Source organism: Prunus mume, linkage group LG1 (assembly GCF_029339155.1).
Source record: "Prunus mume cultivar Tortuosa linkage group LG1, ASM2933915v1, whole genome shotgun sequence".
Classification (NCBI taxonomy): Eukaryota; Viridiplantae; Streptophyta; class Magnoliopsida; order Rosales; family Rosaceae; genus Prunus; species Prunus mume.
In genome coordinates this window covers 2685040-2698516 of record NC_142698.1, presented here as the reverse complement: position 1 = coordinate 2698516, position 13477 = coordinate 2685040, and the positions used below count along the sequence as shown (strand labels likewise).

General features: G+C 35.7%; 1 protein-coding gene across 2 annotated transcripts; it reads left to right on the top strand.

Annotated features, from left to right (window-relative positions):
- Nucleotides 1–4494: 4494 nt before the first annotated feature.
- B73 (molybdopterin biosynthesis CNX1 protein / molybdenum cofactor biosynthesis enzyme CNX1 (CNX1)) lies at nucleotides 4495–13129 on the top strand. Of its 2 annotated transcripts, XR_016125972.1 has the most exons (13): nucleotides 4495–4790; nucleotides 5074–5200; nucleotides 5874–6004; nucleotides 7785–7886; nucleotides 8023–8106; nucleotides 9135–9361; nucleotides 9538–9727; nucleotides 9884–9988; nucleotides 10141–10449; nucleotides 11397–11554; nucleotides 11659–11765; nucleotides 12148–12204; nucleotides 12733–13129. XR_016125972.1 is itself a non-coding variant. In XM_089049938.1 (7 exons), exons 3-7 carry the CDS (start codon nucleotides 10190–10192, stop codon nucleotides 12949–12951), a joined length of 801 nt encoding a protein of 266 aa, XP_088906064.1. In that variant the 5' UTR covers nucleotides 9674–9727; nucleotides 9884–9988; nucleotides 10141–10189; the 3' UTR covers nucleotides 12952–13129. The 2 variants fall into 2 exon arrangements, 1 of the variants encoding a protein (XP_088906064.1); XM_089049938.1 differs by lacking the exons at nucleotides 4495–4790; nucleotides 5074–5200; nucleotides 5874–6004; ... (1 more) ...; nucleotides 8023–8106; nucleotides 9135–9361 and having other exon boundaries at nucleotides 9674–9727.
- The last annotated feature ends 348 nt before the right edge of the window (nucleotides 13130–13477 follow it).

The window sequence follows — 13477 nt, the reverse complement described above, 5'->3', positions numbered from 1 at the left end:
AAAGACATTGTATTTTGATTTATTTTGTGAATCATGCCAAAGTCTGTGTACTGCAGCATGTGTATATTGCTTTTAAAGACATTGTATTTTGGCTTATTTTGTGAATCATGTCCAAGTTTGTGTACAATAGCATGTGTATGTTGGTTTGTGTACTACACTACGTGTATGTTTCCATTCCATTTCATTTCATTTGAGCCAAAGAATGTAACAACCAAAACAAGAGCTGAATGTTTTCATTTCATGACTAGAAATTTACAACATTTGAGACATGTCTTTTCCCAAATTTTGATCACAATGTTACAACCAAAACGTTTGAGCAGAATGTTACAACCAAAACATGTCTTTACCCAAATTGAAGCATCATCTAAACACCTCATTTTTTTTATAACTAAATTGAAAACCACATTGACAACAATCAAGATACAAATGATCAACAACATTTCTTTTATTCCGTTCAGCAGATTCAAAACATCTCCAACTTGTAGCTACATAGATTGAAACACCACATCCTTGCTACCATTGTTTTCCATCGGTTGTGAGTTTTAAAGATGATATATTCCCTCCCTTTTGTGTTGTCAACATCATTACACCATACGAAACCTTTGCATCCAACACCTCCCTACATCACACTTTGCATAACCACAACATCCATAACATCCATATCATAAAATAAAACTGATTCAAAACTATGCCTTACATATTTCCTTGTACACTTCCAGAAATATTTGAGTTGTAATGTTGTTCAGTAATTGATAGAAGTAATTTCATTTCAGCTCCACATAAAGGGCACCTGAATGGTTTTTGATTAAGCGCTTGAGGCGAAAGGGTAATAATACCCCAGCACACACGCACACACCATATGCGTCTTAACTAACGGAATTCCCAATTGGACTTGATTTGTTAACAATGCAAAATGCGATGACCAAAATCGAAAAATTGAAAGTGTGGTGACCAAAATTAAAATCGGACCAAACCCCAGTGACCAAAATTGTAATTAACCCATATTTCAAATGTTTCAATTCCAACTTGTTTTCTCTGGTTTTGGTTCAATTTGTAATATCCCGTCCCAAAATTTTCTTAAAATTTTGAAATTCAAATATGAATTAACATTTTTCACCTTAGGGGTAAGGGCATTATGGTCACTTTTCTTTGGGGACAAGTTTTGAGTTGCACCCTTGCGTAGATTGCTCTCACAAGTTTGTAGACACGCGATGGGCTCAAATCCGACTTATAACAAAAAAGTTATGGTCAACAAACAAAAAATAGCATTCTTTTGTAATTTTGAAATATATATATATATATATATATATATATATATATTAAACAAACCATAGCACGCACGTGAGAACCTCCCCCCCCTCCCAAAAAAATTTTTGAACCAACTTTTTAGAAGTTCAATGTGCACTCATGTATGTGTCATCGCCTCATTGGGCAGAGGTCCATAGAAAAAAAATTCTTTTTCTTTTTCTTTTTATATTATATTTAGAAGTTTTCTTTATTTATTATTTTAAAAAAAATAAGAAGAAGAGAGAAACAATACGCTATCTAGAAGTGGCTCTCGATTCTTGAACATGGTTGGGAGATTAGGCTGTAGTTGAAAGAGTTGTTCGAAAGCTTGACTAACAAGTGAAAAAAGCACTATATATATTTAGTAAAGGCCTTTTCCTCCTTTCTTTCTTTTCTCTCTTGCGAATGACACAAAGCACCAGAGCTTCCCCGCTCGGCGACGAATGATGAGATCAATCAAAGTCGCAACTTTCGAGGAAGAATCTAGCTAGCTTCGGCTTGGTGCAGGTAGCGGTGAAACCACTTACCAGAACAGGATTGCCCAGTTCAATCTTGCTATGTGTAAGAGATGGAAGACATAGAAAGTTCACAAATTCTTTGTTAGGAATAGTCGAGTCAACCTTAGGGGAAGACTTGATATATTTTAACTGTTTTCCAAACTTTTCTGTTGCACTTTCTGATATAAATGTCTTAAAAGCCTTAACGTTGAATATTCAAACTCAAGGTTATGATATGGACCCAGGATCCCAAAATCTAGCAATCATTTATAGGGTTTCATATAAGGTTATGAACACTGTTTATCCCAAAGCTAAAAACTTAGACAGTAAGGGTGAAACTACCTTGTTCCAAACCAACCTTGAAAAGTCAAACATGGCCATCCCAAAAATGATAAAGTGGAGTGATATAACTCTACCAAACAAATAGATTTTGGATGAAGTAGTCCCAAAATGGCCTTTTGAAAATCAGGAGCCTACACGGATATCACAATTCGCTGATTGAGTGGTAGAAATACAATTCTCCAATGCTAGAAGAACTAGAATTGATTTGGCACCCTCTAGATCTAACCTACGAACAAATGGCCAAAGATGACCTTTTAAGTTGGCATGAGAGAACCCACGTGGGTTTACCTTGGTATTCTCAAACTTGGGTGAAATTGGCATGGGTGTCAAAATGGTTGTGAGCAATATATATTGCATATTATACTTTGTATATGTATGTAATAATATAATAAATTAAAGGCCTATGGCCTGGGAGGTTGGAGACAAGAATTAAAGGCCAACTAAGTGTACGAACTCCCTTTTATTTATCTAAATATATAAATGTATAAGTATATATATATATATATATATATGGCTATATTAGCATCTTACCATATAATTATTTTGTCATATATATATATATGTATTAATATTGAAAACTAAGAAGTCATGTAGACCTCGGCCAAGTTTTTTGGATGGACTCATTGGAATTCCAAGTCACCCAACATTGGTGGATTATGTTCAATCAAAATTAGAGACTCCAGAAGCCACATCGTCTCACTAGATGTTAAGCCGAAGTCCTCAGAGGTCCAAGCCCGACCTGCGAAAGTAGGCCCAAAATCTTCGGATATTTTTATGCACGTGATGAGATCCATCCAAGGAAAGCAATCAAAGAGAGTGATGTCAATTGAAACGTTCCTAAGGAGGAGAGAATCAAGTGATCAAATTTGCAATCCGATGATCTTATTCAAATCAATTCCACGAATTTAAGAAGCCATACAAGGAAAGATTTTGAACGAAGTTGACCTTTGGCCATTTAATGGCCAGCCTATAGGCTGATGAATGCCCGTATATAAACCCCGTCAGACAAAGAGCAAAGGACCCCAACATCAAACATAAAAACCTATTTTTTGTTTTTCATTTTTCTATCCCTAGACTAGGTTTTTATTTTCCAAGCAAGTAAACTAGATCAGTTCTGCACTTTCGTTAATGTAAGTTTAATTCCTTGTATTTTTGCATTACGTTGTTTTAAGATTCAAGTTTCTTGCTTTACTTTTAATTGTTATCGAATTTTCTTTAAGTTTAATTTAATTTCAGATTACTTTATTTTATTGCCTTTGTCATTTATATCGTTCTTATTTTGTTCTTTGTATAATTTACTTTTATCTATTGCTTTGATTTACTTTATCGAACTTTATTCTTGTCTTTAAGTTTAATCGCATATTTTAATTTAATTTGCATCATTATCATTAAATCTCAAAAAATACTAAAATATATATACGAAACCTAACCATCCTGACCCCAAGAAATTGAAAGAACCTAGGCCAAGAGGAGGTTCCTTGCTTGGCTGATCAATTGGTTGGTTAGAAGTCAGAAGTGCGAACACAACAATCCAACTTTTCCCATTCAAGTCAATCAGTGGCTTGGTGGTGGCACGCCTACGCAATCCAAGAGAAGAATGACCAAAAGTTCCTTCCATCGGTCAACTTGGTCAAAAAGAGGGAAACAAATGCTTAAGGTAGTTTAAGAATGGAATGAATAGTAATTTGGACAGAATAAGGACTAAGTAGCCGAATGTTACTGTTATCTTTCTTTTTAGGACTTGTGCCCTATTTATAGATGGCCAAGGTGAGAGGTCTTGGGTTATAATTTCGACGTGTGACTTTGGGCATTGCTTGAGAGGCTGCCACCTATCCATGTCCAGCCTAGCTCGGCCGCGCCTTCTTTAGCCAAATGGCATGATGGGTTGTCGAAAGCTTACCATTTGCCGATGGTTGTTTATGGGCCTTAATGTTTTTACTGGGCTCTATGAGGTCCGTTTGTAGGTCCAATGTTCCACTTATCACAGAATAATTGACTAGTCAGATATGGTATAAACAAGAGAATATATAAATAAATAAAAACTAACTCTTTAAACTTGTTTTTACATTTAAGCTTTTAATTTTTTATTGTATATATACCTTGTCCTAATTTATACCATGAGAAATAATGTTATCACCTTATAAAAGATCATTTACCATAAAAAAAACAAAAAAGAAGAAAAGATCATTTACCATAAAAAAACAAAAACAAAAACAAAAAACAAAAAAGAAGAAAAGATCATTTACCATAAAAAACAAAAACAAAAAACAAAAAAGAAAAAAGAAGAAAAGATCATTTACCTAGAGTGGATGGGGATGTTTTGTTTAGAAGTGATAAAATAGTCAAACTCTGTACCCAAAAATAAACCCTCTCCTCGTAGTCGCCCCTTGCGTTGCTCAATAGTCACACCTTATTATTCAAAACGCGAGCGACCCCTGCGTTGCTCGACAGTCCCAAATGGGGGAGACGAGAGGAGAAACCGGAGTTACCGACAGTAGCACCAAACCCGAAGTGGTCTCAGTAGAAGAAGCTCTAGAAACAGTGCTGAGAGTGGTCCAGCGGCTGCCACCTGTCACCGTGCCCCTCCACGATGCGCTTGGGAAGGTGCTGGCCGAGGACATTCGCGCCAGAGACCCTTTGCCTCCTTACCCTGCCTCCATCAAGGTTACCAGAAAGAAACTCATTACCGTTTCATTTGAAATTGTTCACTTCTTTGAATAATGTTGAATAATATATGTAAATACCATTTGTGTTTTTTTTATATGTATATTTAAAATCTTATTATTTACTATTGAGTGTTCTGTTTGAGTCTCTAAACTGACCAATTAACATGGGTTTTCATAGTTTTATGGATTCAATTAATATATTTGTGAATTGGAATGCTTGTGTTGACATTTTTTATTTTTTTATTTTTTGGGGTTGTGTATGAATTGGTGGACTTGCTCAGGATGGATATGCAGTGGTAGCTTCAGATGGGCCTGGTGAGTATCCTGTGATTGCTGAAGCAAGAGCTGGGGACGATAGACTTGGAATCGCTGTCACTCCTGGAACTGTAGCTTATGTTGCCACTGGAGGTTTGCCCTTTTTTCCCCTTAATATGAAAAAAATGCAGATTTAGTTTGTCAGTTGTATGGATGCCTTGGAAATGTTTGTATTTCTGACCCTTTTTTCTTTGGTGATTAGTTGTGTAGTATGCAATACTAGGGAAGGTCAAATATCATATTGAGGAAAGAAAATTAAAGATTTTATGGTTAATGAGTTGAATTATTTGGTCAAATGATCTTAGCTGATATTTAATTAATTACAAACAAAAGCTACTATAGTGTTGTAATGTACTCCAACAGAAAATAAATAGTATGTCAAGTCCAGGCTCGCTAGACAATTTCAAATGAGCCACTCTGTGAGAATAGTGCATTCTAGATAAATTATTTGATTTTGTACCTTTTTGTTGATTTATTTATGTTCTTGTTTGGTTCATGGTTTATTCATATTACTTGTACATTTCCTAAAAACTAGTTTTCAAAGTATTATACATCTTATATATACATGTATAAATAAATCTTTCTAGAAAACCTGGATCGATGAAAAATCAGTTTTTCTGTGATCATAAAGTGATTTTTCAACCATTGGTCATACTCTCAATTTTCTACCATAGACATCATTAGTCGGTCTTTCTGAAGGCATTCTCGCTCCCGACATTTTGGTCTTATTGCTTTTAACCTGTTCTCCTTGTGTGCTTTCTTTTAGGACAAATACCCGATGGTGCTGATGCAGTTGTACAAGTTGAGGACACTGAACAAATTGAAGGGCTTTCACTTGAATCAAGGAAAGTAAGAATATTGGCACAAACAAGCAAAGGAGTAGATATTCGTCCAGTGGTATGATATCATTCCTTGCTTAAAGTTATGAGAGTTAAAATGTCAAAATTTTGTGCAGTGGAGTAGATATGCATATACACAACCAATGTTCACTGTTCAAAGTTTTTATTATTATATTAAAACAATGTCACTAATATAATTTACTTTTACTTATCTCATTTGTAATGCGTCCAGTCACTTTCTTTTTCTGAAATATATCATGGTGAAATGCGTAGATAGATGTTTTCACTCTTAAGACACATTAGCTGACCTAGTTTCTTGCACTTTGTGAACAAAGTTGCAAAGGTACATATTAGTTAAGGTTTAATTTTTCTAATTTTTATAAGGAACGAGGACTTTGTGATGTTTTCACTCGTGGACCCGAATTCTGTGCTTTTGTGATGCAGGGACAACTCTTGTATTTAGTTTACCTACTATAAATTTGGTTACCTTTAGGATATAATGCTAAAGAATATATTGAGCTTTGGGATGAATTGATGGTAAAATGAGGCTTCTTAGATAGTTTGTGACTTTAGACTTGAAAGGCACATGGTTGCTGTTCTGGTCTTTTCAACCTTGAACAGTATTTTGATTCCTTTATTTTTATTTATTTTAGGTGTGTTTGCTTTTCATCTCGGGTGGTATTGGGGTTTGCAGAATAGGATTTTTAGGGTGTATTCAGGTCTAGGTATTGCTTGAAATGTGAGGACTTCTGTAGGAAGAAGTGAAGAGCTGGTTGGATCTGAAGTAAAATGGCCATTTTAGCTTGTCTTTGGACTTCCATATCCAAAGATTTCAAAGGGGTAACACTTCATTTGATTTGTGGTAATTGGGTTCAGATAGGTTGGATCACTTGCCGGGTAAAAGTAGGAAGTAGAGAAAGAAGAACAAAACCTTAGAATTTATCTAAGGCCTCCTAGGAGTCTCACCTGGAACTTAAATGGCATCTCCCCATTAACCTGAAGCAAAAATCTGAAATTTCATTAATTTAAGTTTTTATGTTTCTTGGACAAAGAATTCCTTATATAGAGGCAACTCATGGTACAATGAGGGCAACTAGAGAAATCGTATTCAGACAAGGATTTCTAACATCTGAGAATACCCATACTAAACTCAATCAAGATTAGAATAATCCAAGATACCTAGAACTAGTCCTGCAACCAAACATTCCCAAATATGAAAATACCACTAGCGACTCCAAGTAATAAGGACACAAACACTCAAACTTGAATCTCTTTTTTTTCTGCACTACATTTGAGTGTTTGTTCTGTTTATACTATTATGTTTGAAGAATCAAATTCCAGGCTGGCACCAAAGCCACCACCAAGGAAAGCAAATCAAACACTACTCTAAGGAGCAAAACCAGAAAGGTGCCACAAATTAGCAATACAGCAATTATCAAGACAGTCCTCAAACTTGCCTGAGGACAGCCTCCTTCTGATGGTACACTGGTAGATAAAATGGCCATGGGAGGCTTAGTGTTATTAGTTCCTTAGGTAGATAAACTTGATTGAAGACAACCTGGTCTGACCGTACAGCTCCAATTGAATAATGGAAGAAAGATGGACAGTTAACGTGTTATGGTTTGACCAAGGGCTAAAAGTGGAAAATAAAGATTTGGTGTATTTCAAGTTTTTTTGGAACTCTCTAGCATGGCTCCTTGATCGATATATTCATTTGTCTTTCTCTCTTTGGTTCACTATCATAATCTAATAAGAAACAAATATATACATTTTGCAAACTTGCAATACTTGTTTGATCTACTGAAATTTTAAAAGCTATTTGAAAATTTGTGGTCCAGGGATGTGATATTGAGAAAGATGATATAGTATTGATATCTGGGCAAAGAATTGGTGCTTCAGAAATTGGTTTGCTTGCTACTGTGGGAGCGACAGTGGTGAAGGTATTAAAAATATTTACTTTTGTGTTAAAGATTGTCATTGAAAGCTAATGTGTCTTGTATTTGTCTTATTAATGAAACTTGTGTTTCCTATCAAGAAATAAGACAGATTGACACTGAGAGCTAATATGTCATGTAGGTTTATCCCACCCCAACAATTGGTGTGCTTTCCACAGGAGATGAACTTGTAGAGCCAACAACAGGCTGTTTAAGTCGTGGCCAGGTACTGTAAGCTATTGGAAATTCTCTCTCTCTCTCTCTCTCTCTTCCCATGATTAATTTCTTTCACTTTGTAGTAGCCCAAAAAAAAAAATCACAGTAAATAGTGAGGGACCAATTTAGTTTTAAAAGGTCTACAAATGACAATTAGGTACCAGGGCAATTAGGCTTTTTAAAAAATCACAGTAAGCTTTAAGCCATTATTAGCCGGAAAATTGTATATTAAACACAGCTTAAAACTTCAAAATGTTAGTGATGTAGTACAGCCCGTAGGTATTAGATTAAGCACTTAAACAATCGAACATAGAAGAATATAAGAGATTGAGGAGAAGAAATATTGATCGAAGAGATGAGATAAAGGGCAGAAACAGTAGAACAAAGAAGAAGATCGGAGATAGAGGAGAAGAAAATATAGATCGAAGGGACAAAATCAGAGAGTTCTAGGAAAAGCTTTACTGAACATTCAAATCTGAATTTTAAAGAACTACATGGGGTTATTTATAGCAAACTAAAACCTAGACATAATAGGATAACAATCCCTTGCTTAAACAGAAATCCTAACCCAAATAAAATAGGAAACTTAAAACTAGAAATCTGGAAAAGTAGAAATCCTACTAGAATTTGGAAAACTAGAGAATCTAGGAAACTAATAAATTTAGGTCCTATGCGTCCTGCATCAGTTAGGTTTCTTATTAGGTTAATGGTTGATGAAGTCATACTTATTTCCTTCTTTGGTTTAGGCTGATTCTTTTAGGCTTCTGTATGATCAAGGACGCAATGAGGAAGTGTTGGCCTTTGAAAATAAGAGAGTGTCCTGCTTCATCAAGATCTTACTATTAAGTTCAGAGATTATATTGGCAGAAAGAAAGAAAAAAAAATTGCTCTATGGTCATCACAGTACAAGACAAGTGTAGTTATTTTGCATTTAGGATTTATTAGATTGTATTATCATGGGTTGATATCAAGGATGTTGCTACCCATCATGTAGCATCTACACATTTTAGCAAACAGGCTGATCAAGTTCTTGTGCAGATTAGGGACTCCAACCGTGCTATGATACTGGCAGCTTCAGTACAGCATCATTGCAAAGTTCTTGACTTGGGAATTGCTAGAGATGATGAAGAAGTACTGGAGAATATCATGAATACTGTCATATCCTCTGGAGTTGATATTCTTCTTACATCTGGAGGTGTTTCCATGGGAGACAAGGACTATGTCAAACTACTATTTCGAAGAGAGGGACAGTGCATTTCAGTAAGGTAGACTGACTCTGCAGTCATTGCTTGTAGATTTTCCTTTAGAACATTTTATACCCTCGTAGGATGGTTGGTGGAACCAAATGTCAATTGTGATGCTGTGTTGAACTGAAAAGTGGTTCGATATAGTTATATATCATATGATATCATGTTAGTTTGGTATTTAACTGGCTCTTCAGGTTTGGATGAAACCAGGGAAACCTTTGAATTTTGCGGAGATCAATTCTGAACCTGCAGAGAGTATGACAATGAAAAAAATTTTGCATTCGGTTTGCCGGGAAATCCAGTTAGCTCTCTAGTCTGCTTCCATTTGTTTGTGGTACCCACCATCCGCCGCCTTGCTGGATGGGCAAATCCTCATCTTTTGAGGTTGCTGAAACTTCTGAAGAATTTCTAATTATTTGTTATCTCTTCCCTTCTTTCTTAATCTCTCTCTATTGTCCCCCTTATTACTGGAGTGGTTCTGTTAAGTTATTCATATATACAACAGCCATCCTTATATTTTTTTTATGTTTCTACATATAGAGTACACGCTCGTCTTCTCCAGCCTATAAAGACAGATCCCACTCGTCCAGAATTCCATCGTGCTATCATTAGATGGGAATTAAATGATGGATTTGGAAATCCTGGGTACGTTGTTCTAAGGAATTTGCTGTATTAGTTGTTCATTTTAGTTTCTTTCAGAGTTGGGACTTAATTGGATCCTCGAAGTGCCTTCTGTTTTAACCTTCTCAGTAGCATTAAGAACATTTAGAAAAACAAGAATTATCTTGTCATTTCAGCTTTGTTGCTGAGAGTACTGGCCACCAGAGAAGCAGTCGGATCTTAAGTATGAAGTCTGCTAATGCTTTGTTGGAGTTGCCAGCAACAGGCAGCGTAATAGCTGCTGGGACTTCCGTGCCAGCTATCATAATTTCTGATATAAGTAGTACTGCTATTTTCGAAAGTTCCTCATCACCAGGTTCAGCATCTCCTTTACAAAGATTTAAAATGCAAGAAACAACTGTAGCTGAGTCCCAGAATGCCGAGTTTAGAGTAGCTATTCTTACAGTGAGTGATACTGTTGCATCAGGGGCTGGGCCTGATAGAAGGTATGATACCTACATCTACATACCAACTTATGTTGAGATACGGATGCCCGTATATGGCAATTTCTGATAATGGCCTGTAATACTTGACACATGGTGAAAACGTACAAAGCCCTCAGAATATTTTGTTTCCCCATCTCTTTATTTTGTGTACATACTTAATACTTATTGGATAAGGGTGCTGCTCATAGTAGTTTGGTTACCTGAGTTTAAGATAGTATGTTTAACTAAATGTCTGGTTTTCTTTTCTTTTTAAATTTTGAATTAAAATGCTTGTGAGAAATATTTTATTTTTTATATACAATTGATCCTTTATCCTAAAAGAAATTACTTTGTTACTCCTTTTCCCAATAAGTTGTGAAATATGTCTTCTTTTGGTTGCTCAATGTACAAAACAGTATCATTACATTTTTCTACATGTTAGGAAGACAGTAATCAAACTTAACTGCATCTAGATACTCCTTTTTGAATGTTTGTTTCAAGAAGGTCACTTAATAGATGCCAAAGAAACAAGGCAAAGCTGATGTTGCTCCTTGTCAAAGTACAACATGTGATGCACTATATGCTTTGCAACAATTTAATGGAACCTTTACTTTAACATGTTCTTCCGATGTATACAAAACTCGGCTGTGGTTAGTAAGTAAACACTCCAAAAACATGGAAAAACTTTTAGAGAACAGACCAATCCAATCCAGCATTTGGGCTTGTATCTGAAACATTTTTGCTCGACACCACATAACATGGAATTATATCTCTCTCAGCAAGCATTTCGACATGTGAAAAATGATGTGTACGCATCCTCTGTTTGAGAAGAAGTTTCAAACCTTTAGTTTGGTTGAATTCTGTGAATTTTTGTTTCATGTAAGAATTTATTTGAACAGATTATATGTTTCTTCTTCATTGTTTTACATCCTGCTTCCACTATTTATTTAATGTTCTTGAATTTGCAGCGGTCCAAGGGGAGTTTCTGTTGTAAATTCCTGTTCAGAAAGGTTGGGAGGAGCTACGGTTGTTTCCACAGCTGTGGTCCCGGATGATGTAAGCCAAATCAAGGATGCTCTCAGTAGATGGAGTGATATTGATAAAATGGATCTCATCCTCACCCTCGGTGATTTTCTTTCTTTTTAACTGGCCTGTTTCTTTTGGTAAAGTAGAACTTCTTTAATACAGTTTTCTTGAATTCTTTAAATAGTTATATTTTCTCAAATTTAGGTGGCACTGGCTTCACCCCACGAGATGTAACCCCAGAAGCGACCAAACAGTTGATTGAGAAAGAAACACCTGGTCTTGTTCATGTCATGATGCAAGCGAGTTTAAAAGTAAGCTTCATACGAGTATATGTATGGCAATGTATACTTCTATGTCTTTTGACTGTATTGCTGGTTGACAATCTTAATTAGTTGGAGATAAAAACTAATGAGGTGGATCTGCTCTGAAATTTTAGATAATGAATGAAAATATTATTTAAAGTTAGTCAAATTATTACGTCTCTTTAGCATGGATGTGTTGTTTGGTAGTTTGTAAAGTGCAGACTTTTAAGGGGGAGTTTGGTGCCTAATATCTTTAGTTTCTGTTATTCTAGTATCTTATCCATGCACACTTACAACCGTCTGAGTGAGTGGTTTTATAATCGCCTATGTTGATGACTTGGCATCACGGTTGTGTTTAGCTTAAACTCTACTTTTTCCTTGTTTCAAACAGGTGACACCGACTGCTATGCTCTCGCGATCTGCAGCAGGAATAAGAGGGTCAACATTGGTAAGGCCTCATTTTGCATTCTTATCTTTCATATTGGTAGGTAGGAAATCATGATTATGGTTAATTATAGTTTGTTGAATATTCAAATAAACATGGGAAGTCATTCGAGGGTTGTAATGATTACTGTTGCAATAAATGCTTCATAATGACTGAACTTTAAGCATAACAGTGGTTTCTAAATTTACTTGAAGCATGCTGTCTCTATAAAGGCGGACGTTGGATCTTGAATGAAAATAACAGAAATAAATTATTTATATCCTTTATAAAAGGCAGAAAAACTAAAGCTTTAGCGGAGTAATCAAATAATTGTAAGTCATGCAAATTCAAATGCACTAGTTTCACTTCAACATTGTTGATGTTACATTGATGCTCAAGTATATTTCGAACATGCCTCTCATGGTAGTCTTTTTTATTTTGTGTTGAATGATTTGTCAATTTTCAATATATTAGAAATCTGGATCTTATGGATCATTTGGTTCCATTCCCTAATTATGTAATTCTCTGTTCTTACTATATACATATATTCAGATCATTAACATGCCTGGAAATCCAAATGCGGTTGCGGAGTGCATGGAGGCGTTGTTGCCTGCCCTCAAACATGGATTAAAGCAGATAAAGGGAGGCAAGAGAGAAAAACATCCCCGACATGTCCCTCATGCACAATCCGCGTCCATGGATGTTTGGGAACAAAGTCATAGGTTGGCCTCTGCTACTGGCAGAGAGCACGGCTGTTCTTGTTGCCAGTAATATGGAGGAATAAAATATCATGCCATCTTTCTTTCTTTCTTTCTTTCTTTCTTGTGTATTGTTGTTATGCATCTCACAGAATGTAAAAATTGTCTTTACAAGTTTATAATAAATAAATAAAACATGGATGTCTTCACAAGTTTATAATAATAAAAAGACCTGAGTTTTATTTATATAACCCCAGTAATCATTGCTTACCCCCCCCAACTCCCCAAAATAATTATAAAAAAATTCAATTCCTCCATCTCTGGCAACTTTTCAAAATACTTAAAAAACTTTTAACCTTCATGTGTATGTATATTTTTTAATAATGCACAGATTCTCGCTTGCATAATTGGTATGCTCTTCTCTACAATTGGCATGAGTGACGGAGTCTCCTTGGGCACTAAATGTTTGCTGAACTGCGGTTGACCAGAGTGCCGGTTCAGCGTTGGTCTAGAACTTCATATATCGACAGTGTCAGTTCCATGTGAGATTCCGGTCACTAAGTCCGGTTAATGGAACCCACTCCTGGAAATTCCACTGG

Excerpts from the sequence above, each read along its gene's own strand:
- B73 (XM_089049938.1), top strand. The coding sequence starts at position 10,190 with ATGAAGTCTGCTAATGCTTTGTTGGAGTTGCCAGCAACAGGCAGCGTA. Across the intron at positions 11,555-11,658 it reads GGATCTCATCCTCACCCTCG|GTGGCACTGGCTTCACCCCA; the intron begins GTGATTTTCTTT and ends TCTCAAATTTAG. Across the intron at positions 12,205-12,732 it reads GAATAAGAGGGTCAACATTG|ATCATTAACATGCCTGGAAA; the intron begins GTAAGGCCTCAT and ends ACATATATTCAG.